Source organism: Thunnus maccoyii, chromosome 14, assembly GCF_910596095.1.
Source record: "Thunnus maccoyii chromosome 14, fThuMac1.1, whole genome shotgun sequence".
Taxonomy (NCBI): Eukaryota; Metazoa; Chordata; class Actinopteri; order Scombriformes; family Scombridae; genus Thunnus; species Thunnus maccoyii.
In genome coordinates, this window is record NC_056546.1 from 2808627 (window position 1) to 2820512 (window position 11886).

The following is an 11886-nucleotide window of genomic DNA, read 5'->3' on the forward strand; positions in this document are numbered from 1 at the left end:
CTTTTATGGTGTTACTGTTTGTCTTAACTGTCTTGACGGGATCTTGAATTAATCTCACTGTAACAACCAGAACAATCAAAGATTAACTGAAGTGACACATGAAAACAATCATGACTATTTTAACTCTGGCTCTCATACAGGTATGCCTGATATTACACTCTGCTCTGCTGGATCTGAGTACTCGTGGGAAATAGAGTCATACATAACCCGAGAAGCTGTCAACATATTAAGAGAAATCCAACCCATGTGACAGCTGTCAGCCAATGGCGGCGCCCGATCAGCTCTCCTGATCCCCTTTTTTTTTTTTTGTCTGCAGGCCATCAAGTGGTTGCTACGTGAACGGTCAATGTGCCAACTGGCAGCCCTTAAATCAGACAAGAGCTCATGGTGTCATATCTCTCTCTTTCTCTTCTCTCTCTCTCTCTCTCTCTCTGTGTTACCTAAAGTGTCACAACCTTCCTGCCCTTTTCACATCTGTCATCTGTTGTAACACTGACATTTCCAAACAAACACAGTGATTTCAGTTCAAATGGAGAAAATTTACTGTCATGTTTGCACAGAAAGGTTTCTTTTTCTGCAGTAGATTCCCAGATTAGATTTTTCTTAAGAACAAAATGTAATTATTGTATTACCAGCAAATTTACTGTTGATACTTTACAAGTACTCATTCTATTCTATTCTATGTATTATGTAAATTGCATTTTAATTTTTGCAGGTGGTCCAGGTTGAGCCAATTTAAACTATTTAGTATAAAACAGGATAATTTATATAATACATTATATTTTATGAACTGATAATAATCTAAATCTGCATAGTAATGTGTAGCTGCAGCATAAAGTATAGCATGTAATGAAAATATTTAAATACCACAAAACTCTACTTAAGTACAGTATTTTAATACATTTATTTATGGTACTTCCCTTTGATTGATTATAGTTTTGACTTTATGAATATGGGGTTTCTTAATGTGTTGTATTTTGATGTTACGCAATACAATACAATGTCAATAATTATATCTTATTGCTTATCGTTTTTACGGTTTCGTCATCTCTGTTTCATGTTTGTTAAGGCCGAATTTCTGATTTAGCAATATGTACACAAGCAGCAGTTGTGCCAGTGAAGGTCACTGAATTGAAGAGAAACCGAAGTGAAAGAAAGAGATGAAATGAAATGTGAAAAGCTCTAAAACAGAGAGCACACAACTGGACTAACAACCATAATAATAATAATATTTATTTGTTGTTATAAGTATTGATGATAATGTTTGGTTCTCTGTGATGACTGTACAGACTGTTTACCAGCCTTTTGCCCAGTGCATGCTGGGACTTCAGCCCCCTGTGACTTTTGTGTCTTGATGGCATGAGGTTTGAGGTGCTGATCATGTTATTGCAACATCCCCGGTTCACGTCAGACGGGGACTTTTTGATGCCTTCTCTCTCTGTCTTCTCTCTCCCTTATTTCCTGATAGTAGTGAAACAATTAGTCGATAAATATATTCACTAACAGATCAGTGACAACGGTTTTAATAGTTGATTGATTGTTTTCAGATCAGCAGCTTCTTTTTGTTGGTTTTAGATGTTTCACTTTTTGAGCAACACTGCTTCTGATAAACAGCTGTGACAACAGAGCTTCAGCTGCAACCAACTGTGAGGTAACATCCACCGATCAAGTGAGGGCAAGGCACAGACTGTTTCACCTCAGATGCTTGAGGAAATTCCAGGTTTCCCCCTCAAATACTGAGGAATTTCTACTCCTGCAACACTGAGAGCATCACTGTCTGGTACGGAAACAGCACCAAACAGGACCGCAAGGCCGTGCAAAGAGTGGGTTTGTTTGGCTGAGCGTAAAACAGGCGGTGCTCCACCCTGCCTAAAGGACATTTAAACCAGGCGCTGCACGAACAAGGCCGGGAGAGTCTTTAACCAACCACTCAGATAACGGCCTTACTGTCGGGAAGAAGGTACCGGATACACCAGGCCGGCACTGCGAGGCTCAGGAAGAGCTTCAGGCCACCAGGATCCTAAATGATCAACTATGAGACCTAAAAGAACCTCCATCCGCCATCATACACATATATTATTATTCTATTTAAACTCTTTTTAATGCACAAATTGAAGGAACTGATGGGATTACATTTCACTGTGATTGTACCTTTATATGATTACATGTGACAAAGAAACTTGATTGATTGACTGATTAACTTAAATGTAAATGCCCGTCCCTCCAGGGCTCCTCTTTCATAATCCATTTGATTTAACCTTCGTTTCACCAGTTCATCTGCAGCCTCCCAGTGACTCGAGTTTGTTCAACCTTTGTTTTCTGTTTACTTTGCATGTCTAACTTTGGCACGATCACATGAACGCTACATGATAGCGAGCGGCTAAATATTGTTTGAAACATTCTGCAAAAAAACAAGTTCTTTGCCTTTTATAGCTTTATTTATTTATTTGTTTATTACCACTGCTGATTTTCTGATGCAATCCCTGAGTCATGTTGAGCTCGATCTCAGTATCCTCCCTTAAACGGTCAGACAAGGCCGTGATAAATACTGTCTGTCGTCTGTATGATCATGAGAAACTGGCGTGTTTGATAGGTTTTGATACTCCCTGCGGATGAATCAGGCAGATGTATCGCAGAGGGGAGGAAAAACCCCTTCATCGATGGGAGCCACACACAAGAGAAATCCTGCCCTCTGACCTGGAGGTTTGCAAAAGATCAGAGAGCAGTCTGGACCTACAAATCAAAGAAAACTCTAATACAAGCACATAAATCAATTAGATTTCAGATTTACAGATTCGTTTTTCAGTCCCTCAGTTAAAACCACTTTGCTGTAGTTTGGTTTAAGGAGCATCACCGCCTCTGGGGGGCAAAAGTAGAGCTCTAGACTCTTCGCCTTGTTTCCAAATGGCCAAAATACAGTGTCAGGATGACCCTCAATTTAGCTTTCACAGGTTGAGTGAGTGATTTGGTTTTTCTAGCATACAAATTAAAAGTAGAAAGCGGGAGTTAAATATACATGTTTGTCAGTCTCCATTGGCCTCTGATCTCTAAATAAAATCAGCTGGTGGATAATGTTTAACCCACACGGCTAAAAATCAATGAAGCTTTTAAAAATAGCAGCTCTGTCAACATGTATAGATGCCAAACCACAAACAACCCAAAAGAAGGGATTTATATCACAGTTTGACAAGTTTTGTCATGAACATGTTTCACTTAACAGCTTTAAAACTTATATGTGTATTAAAATCTCAAGTATTTGCTTTTTCTCTGATCTGTGTTGACAGTTTCTTAACACAAAGACCGGAGCAGAAAGACATCTAAGTTCACAGTGGCACTCCTAATTATTTCATTTATGCCAAAGGTGTTAAAAAGCTATCAAATAAATCACATTGGATCAACTTAATATGACACTTGTTGTGTAACACTCTGCAGTCTGTCAGTCTTGTCTGTTGTTATTTGTAGTTTAATACATGATTTGGGACCTTAAAGTTAATTTTTTTTTCTCTTGTTTCTCTCAAATTCTGCAAGAATGAGACTAAATATATGAATTTCTACATCAAAAGTGAGATATTTAACTTTTGTTTGGTTAATTTTTTCTTTATGATTAAGAAAAAACAAATATATGTAATAAAAGAAGACAAAAGAAGAAGAATCACTTCCAAAATAACTTTAAAAGTAATGTTTTTTATTTTTATTCTTTGGCTATAAATGTCAAATACTGCCCTGAATTTGACTTTCTACTTAGAATTAGTTGAATGGGTGACACTTTCCTTTATGCAGGGTCAGTGGGACGAAAATAAACTCTCTCTAGTGTGTTACGGGAGACTCAGTCATGTCATGACTGAGCTGCAGGCTTTATGCAGCGCGCTGAAGTGAGTAGTCTGAACATCATCCTCCAACACCAGGGGTCCATCATGCTTTTCAAATAGCAGCTGAGGCAACAGTCTGAGGCATCTAAACCATGAGACGACACTCCCCTATCAGCTGGCCGGCAGCCAGGGCAAATTTTCCGCTGATTGGTCGGTGAGGAATTCCACCGAGTTTTCATTGGCTGTCTGAGGAGCCATATGACAGAGTATGCAAATTGTCTCTATGTGGCAGTTGAAATCCCTGAGTGCTGAGCAACCCTGGCACTGAAAGGCAGACAGAGAGCAGAGAGAGCGAGGAGGAAGAAAAAAGGGGGGAGTGACAACAGCATGCTCTTCTAGAAAAAGCTTCTGTACAGATTTGAAAAGTCAAAGGGACTGAAAACTTTTACAAACGTCTTTTCTCCTGGAATCTACTTGTTTCTTTTTTTTCCATGAGTGCTGCAAGGTAAGAATCATTTAGAAGTTTTTAGAAGTTTAGGTTTTGCAGAAACGATGTGTGTCATGATACAAAATTGAACAAATTGTTCGTGCTGTTTCCTTGATGCACAATAGAATCAGGCAAAGTTAAATTTTGTTCTGTATAGTTACGCCGTCATAAAACCGGAGGCATGCTGGGACTTTTCATTGTGTAGACATTGTAAAGTGTCATTATTACGCTGATACATTTCATCATATAGGAAGTTTTGTTAAGTCAGAAAAGTGAAGCTGTTTTTTATTAACTGCATACAGAATCAATCGTGCTAATATCTGACTGCCTGTCTCTTTCTTTTTCCTCCTCCTGCTTCGAATTTTCTCTCAATTTCCTCCTTCTTCCCTTCCCCCCCTTCTGACACCGCCTCTCTCCTTTTTTTTATTCCCTTCTCCCTCCCTCAGCGTGCTCAGGTCGTTCAGTCCATCAGCAATGCCTGGCCCAGTGATGCCGATGGACGTGGCTATGAGATTCTACATCAGCCACTCTCCCCCTCCTCTCCGCGGGTTTCTCAGCTCTTACGAAGACCTGCAACGGGCCAAGAACCGAGTCAACCAGTCCACCACCCGCAGCCGCGACCAGCAGCTATACAAACCCCTGCGGCCCTGCCTCAGCAGCCAGCAGAAAGCGGTGGACGATGTGAGCTGGAGCAATGGCAAGGCCAGCAAGAAGAGGGTGGTGTTCGCCGACACCAAGGGCATGTCTCTCACTGCCATCCACGTCTTCTCCAAATTCGACGACGAGCCGTATCAAAACAAGCGATGCGTGGGGATCATGGAAGAGCTGCAGTTTGACATGACGGACCTGGAAACAGCCACAAGGGATCTAAAGATCAGTTCTGCACGTAGCCTGGTGCTAGATTTTAAACAGCCCTCAGCCGACTACTTGGACTTCAGGAACCGCCTGATTCAGAACTCGGTCTGCTTGGAGAACTGCTCGCTGCAGGAGCGCTCGCTGACCGGCACCATCAAGGTCAGGAACATCGGGTTTCAGAAGTCGGTGCAGGTGCGTGCCACCTTCGACTCGTGGGTCAGCTTCACCGACGTCGACTGCACCTTCATGAATAACGTCTACGGCTGCCAGGACAGTGACACCTTTGCGTTCGTTCTGGACCTGCCCGCCCACATCGCCCCACAGAACCGGGTCGAGTTCTGCATCTGCTTCAGCGTCCAGTATCAGACCTTCTGGGACAATAACGACGGCAAGAACTATGTTCTCAAGCATGTCGGCTGGAATGGAGAGGACCTAAACGCTCTGTCACCTGCGGCATCTGTCGAGCCGAAGAGAACATCATCAGAGCACAAAAACGGGGGTGTGAAGGTGCTGGAGATGGAGTTCGATCAGTTCGGGAGCCCACGCATGTCCAGCGGACTCTTCCCCGGTTGGCAGAGCTGGGGTCAGATTGATAACACCGTGCCTTACTGGTGAAAACATCAGGATTGCATTGGAATAACATAACAGACACTGACAGGGCATTCAATATGAATCCAGCTGTGGGTTGCGAGTTTGGACTGGCTCTCAGCCAGAAACTAACCTGAAGCAAACAACCTCTGCTTTTCTAGCAGAGGAAGTGCACAAACCAGACAGAAACCGAACTGTAATGTGCTACACTGACCTGCTTTTTCGCTGTAACGTGGTCATTTTTGGCCTGAGAGACTTGATGAACTGTGGTTGGAGGACGAGGGATTTATGGGGGGGAAATCTGGTCGAGTTTCACATATTACTCTATGGTAAAATATTAATGTGCCTTCTCAGAGTGCCTGCCCACTAAAATACAGACTATTTGTACAATCCACAACACACGTTAAGCCCATTTTGAGGGCCTGATGTAATGGTTAAATATGCACTGATTGAGATGTCCCTCTCAATGTGATGTCTGTAAACTGAAGACGTGGAAATGGAGCTGATTAAGTCCTTCATATTGAAGGGAAAGTACAGGGAGTGCATGGCAACAATATGCTTCTCTACTAAAGGAAACAGCTGATTCATTTCTAATGAAAAATGCACACTAAACTTTTGCACCTTCAAAAAAGGAAAATAATCACACATGATTCGGAAATGGCCTTAATTTATAAATTTTAGTCATGCAGCCCTTTCTTTCCCTCCTTGTACATTGCAAATGTTTGATGAAAAAATGTTTGGATGGTGTAATTTTGAGGTATGTTTGTTAAGGAACTGAGCTGCTATCGACAGATGTGTTGCAAGAGAGACTCTCGACACGATTGGTTGTCTCAAACCAGAAAGAAGTTTGGAAATTTCGGTGGTTTTGGCACGTCAGGAACGGAAAGATGTTAAGACCGAATGTTTTTTAAGTGCAATTCTGTGACGAGTGTATGTGTGGCTGAAATTGAGCTTTTTTTTTTTTTTTTTTTAAATATTTTTTTCTTACTGTGAAGAAAGGTCTGTTCCCCCAGCATTATGTGTTTCACTTGAAGGTGTGTGTCACTGACATGCAACATGTCAGTCATGTATTTCCCTTTCAGAAATAAATCCCTTTATTTGTGCTAAGATTTTCATGACTCTTGACCCCTTTTGTTATAAATGTGTATGGTAGGTTTTGCACACTATTCTTTCATTTTGGATGAAAAACTCATCAAGGAAAACACAAAACTACAAAGTAATGCAAAAAGTGCAATGGTATCCTAAAAACAAATCAAAATTTAATACAGTTTTAGTATTTTACAATTTTTTTCCCAGCATATGATTTAAAATAACCTATGAGTTAGTGACCTAGATATAAATAAACGCAATTTGAACCTGTAATTTGATTTGATGTCTTTTACAAACCTAATAATGGTTCAAACCTAATAATGGTTTATGATGCTATTAAATAGAAGTGATTATATAACTAATGTTAGTAAACACAGGACTAAATAAAGTCTTGTGTTTACAAACATTGAAGTTAAATTAATAATTATCGTATTCATAATCAGTGGGCGGAGCCTTCGTTTACCTCAACAACAGTGAGGCCTGTATTTGAGAAAGGCTTATTTCAAGTTTTAATAAACATATATTATATTATTGAAATATTATATACTCCTGTTGCTACTAAAATATTAAAATAAACACTTCCTCCATGTGTTTCACATTAAAAGTCTTCCCTGAGGGTTTTTTTTTTATCATGAAACATCAGCAGGAAATGATGACTTTCCCCAAAAGCTTAACATTAGGAAAGCACGATAAGGTACGATCAATGATAAAAACAGTTTCTGAGCACTACTAACACGCAGGTTGCATATGTTGTGAGTGCCACATTTCACAAATGATTATTACTTGCAAACTGCAGATAAATTAGCCCCACAGTTACAAATATGGTGTTCCTTTTGATTAGTTAAAGGACACATCTGCACATTTCCAGGTCTGTATTTATATTCTACTGGAATATCTTTGTATGATTTACAGTAAAAAACTCCTTATTGATCTTATACTGGCCCTTTATTCTGCACATTTCTGCACATTTCCAGGTCTATATTTATATTCCACTGTAATATCTTTGTATGATTTACAGTAAAAAACTCCTTATTTATCTTATACTGGCCCTTTATTCTGCACATTTCTGCACATTTCCAGGTCTATATTTATATTCCACTGTAATATCTTTGTATGATTTACAGTAAAAAACTCCTTATTTATCTTATACTGGCCCTTTATTCTGCACATTTCTGCACATTTCCAGGTCTATATTTATATTCTACTGTAATATCTTTGCATGATTTACAGTAAAAAACTCCTTATTTATCTTATACTGCTCCTTTATTCAGCCCCTCAGTTCAGCCTCTGTCTGACTTTTGACTTACAGGCAGCATTTTTACATACAGTACTGTACATTCACCTCAAATTTTGTACCTTTTGACCATGTTTAACATCCGACATTATGACGGTATATAAATAACAGAAAATTACAAAGAGCATGTTATTTCCCCTGCAGACAGACTAAAATTAAAACAGAGAGGAATGAGTTTACAGACTGTGGAGTGTGTATGACATGACTACAAGGATACAAGGACCTTTTTTTATAATCTCACCACAGTTACATTTATACTTTTCAGCTGCAAATGCTACATATGATGACATGAAATTGCATTTCCCCCCGGCTTTGGTGATAAGTTAGAATAAATGCATTATTAAAAAACTTAAAATATAATATGATACTGTATTGTACTGATGGGATAAGGGCTGTGAATGTACAGTCTGTTGAATTTACCACATGAGCCATACTATTGTACTATTATAGCACAGGTATCTGTAATTTAGTTTACCACATATTTACCCCTTTTCCCTTTAATTTGTCCCTGCCGACCACATCCGCAGCAATTATTTGTGACATATCGGCTTTTACATGAGAATTTACAGCCCCTATAATTAATGTAGTCAAAGACATCACTGTGTCTGTTTAGCTCACACACACACACACACACACACTGATGCAAACACACTTACAGAGTGCCAGGAGCCAGGTTAAAGTAGACTCCAGTACTTGTAACAGTCTGACCAGTCATCAGTCGGTCAGCTTATGTTGACCTACATACACGATGCAGTCATTTGCTGTGAAATCACCGCTGTAAGTGGCAACAAGGACATAAAGACAAATGTTTCTTTCAGATTCTTCAAGTAAAGTATTCAAAGCTGAAATCTAGTTGCATTCCACCACTGCACATTTCACCTTTATCTCTTAATTAACAGTTTTTCCTGTTATTTTCCTTGTTTTCTCACAGCTTTGCTCTATGTGCTGCAGTCCTTGTCACTGCTAACCCTACTGTAGGCCTAAATTGCATTTAAGGTTTAAGATTAAGAGTTTCTTCTCTGTGAGTATAAAGCTAAACTGCACAGCTGACCTCAGACTCCTGGCACTATAGTGATTGGAATAATGCAACGCCGCTCTCTTATTATTGTACATTTGGAAGGCGGATGAATGCAGATAAAAAGCTTCAGTTTCCTGCAGGCGCTTTTTCTTTTTGCTTTCCCCCAGACTGAAGTCCACACTGCTGTTCGTGCTGGATTCATATTCAGCTGGAAGAATGCTGACTCTCTCTCTCTCTCTGGCATGCACAAAGGAAAGGCCTCAGGCCAGACCAGGATGACCTTCTGAAGCCAGAAAATTCCTGCTCTATCATAGTTTTAACTATTTAAATGCATACAGGCTCAGCTTTGCTTTTCTGGGTATTTCTCTTTTTCACGGTGGGATTTTTTTTTTAACCAGTAACTGTATCAGTGACAGTAGGAGCTGACATACATAGTTTAAATATCTGGACTGAAATCTTGTTTTCAGTTTTGTGGATGTTTCATAGTTTCGTTTATCGGAGCATGTTGACAAAAAGAAACACATCATATTTATGGAACATTCTGCAGAACCTGATACGTCCCTTAAGTTTATAGATGAACTTAAGTTATTACAGTTCATATAAAGTCAGGACAAATATCATCAATTAAAATCATCTGGTACTGACACACATAAAACTAACACTGTGGGACATGAGCCAATCACTTCGCAGGACTGACTAGGGGGTCAAAAATTTCAACTTTATGCAAACGCTGGCAATATTTGCCAGGAGTGGAAGTCAACGCCAGGCTGAGAGTGGCAGGTGACAAGGACAAGGACAAAAGAAATGCTTTGGCACAAAGTAAGTGGTTGTTTACTTACACAGTGCTTGCTAAGAAAGGCTAACATGCTAAAAACAGTTCAAATATTACCAGGAACAAATACACACACAGAGGCTCTTCCTTCTTCCTTGTTGACACTGTGATGTTAATATCTCTGCGTCTTTGCCAGCCGGTGTCAACACACCCATTTCATTTTTATTTTACTTATTTATCTAATAAATAAATAAATAGAAATTATTGTATTTATTTATTTGACAGGGACAGGGCTCATTAATCAACAGAAAATAATAACTGTGTCTAATTGAGCCAGAGTTAGCATTAAAGGCTAATTTTCATCTGTTGTCCCTGGCCAGATGTTGAAGAGGCAACCTAAGACAGGATAAAATAACATGTAAAATTCATGGTACACAACATTATTGATACACACTGACCCAGAGTGAGGAGCAAGAAGTGTGAGAGGCAATGTTTTTGCACGATTTGTTCATTTCAAGTGTGTCTTCACCGTGAGAGGATCTGATTTTGTAGGAAAAGAGATTTTAAGATGAAGAAGATGAAGACGACATCTTGTGTGAAGCTGTACTGTAGATGCTACTGTACTCTGCTGGACTCAGAACAGTTTGTTCGGAGGTGAATCTGACCCCGCATGGAGCACGGACTGATTACAGATCGCAGTCCCGCTCCTCCACTTCTCACTGTGGGATTTCTTGTGGAAAATTGCAAAGCTGATCCCGTATCAGCTTCAAAAGACAGTTTCATCCTGAACTCGACCTTTTCCTCAGGCTTCACGTCGACCTCCACCTGTCGGCTGATGGAACCACATTCCTTTTATACCTGTAATTTCCTGACGGATCACCTTAAACAACCTATTTCCCTCCCACCTTCCATCTTCCTGTTTATCATTCCCTCTGCGTACGTATGTAGGCATCTGTTTCTACAGTAGCGTTCACTGTCTTTCACTTTATTGCATGGCCTACTCTCATTTCCTCCTTCACTGTTCTTTTCCTGTTGACATTCTTTTCTTCTTTCTCTGCCTCAATGACAGCGGTGAATTTTAAAAGATATGTCAGCAAGGAATGACGGAAATTGCACGTTTCACTTACAGCGTGTCCACGCCTGCTTTGTTTTCCTCAGACAGGTTTGAAAGAAGCATTAAAGGGAAACAACTGCTGATGTTTTCAGAGACAGAAATCATGTGTTTGGAGATTTAAATTATAAGGTAGCAAGTAGCTCCTGCTGGGTTTAATGAGCTCCTCCACACGACACCTTCACATCCAGACTGTGGACGTCAGACAGAAGCTGTTCGTGTTATTTTTTTCACAAATCCTGCATCAGAAGCAGCGCAACATGTTACTCACTGTAAAGATAATTACAGTACTTTACTTATTACTCAGCAGCAAAAGTATCCGTAGTATAAGTAGCTGTTAAACAACTCAAACTGGGATTACTGGGATCAGTAAATGATCATTTTCATTATTGGTTAATGTGTCAATTATTTTCTCAGTTGTTTGCTTTATAAAATGTCATAAAATGGTGAAAAATGTCTATCACTGTTTCCCAAAACCCAACATAATGTCATTAAATGTCTTGTTTTGTCCACAGCACAAAGATATTCAGTTTACTGTCACAGAGACACTTTCCTCTTAAAAAACTGACTCCAAATGATTAATCGATTATGAAAATAGTTGGCGATTAATTTAATAGTTAACAACTAACTGATTAATCGACTAATCATTGCAATTCGAGTAATTACTGAATTTGAATGAACTGAATGAAAAACGTGTTATAATGTGTTAATGCCCAACACTGGTCAACTATGTTTTATGACACATTCACACAGACTACCTTCATCTGTCTGCTGTTAGTATGTTACATGTGTTCAGATCTCTGCAGCACTTCAGAGCACAAATTAATCACATTATTCTACATCTAAAGAGATTTTTTTTTAAA

The 11886-nt window shown here is 39.5% G+C and overlaps 1 protein-coding gene across 1 annotated transcript; it reads left to right on the forward strand.

Moving 5' to 3' along the window:
• Window positions 1-4101: 4101 nt before the first annotated feature.
• Window positions 4102-6848, forward strand: LOC121911362 (protein phosphatase 1 regulatory subunit 3C-B-like). The gene is made up of 2 exons (XM_042432751.1): window positions 4102-4314; window positions 4743-6848. The coding sequence occupies exons 1-2, from the start codon at window positions 4301-4303 to the stop codon at window positions 5764-5766; spliced, it is 1038 nt and encodes a 345-aa protein (XP_042288685.1). The 5' UTR covers window positions 4102-4300; the 3' UTR covers window positions 5767-6848.
• The last annotated feature ends 5038 nt before the right edge of the window (window positions 6849-11886 follow it).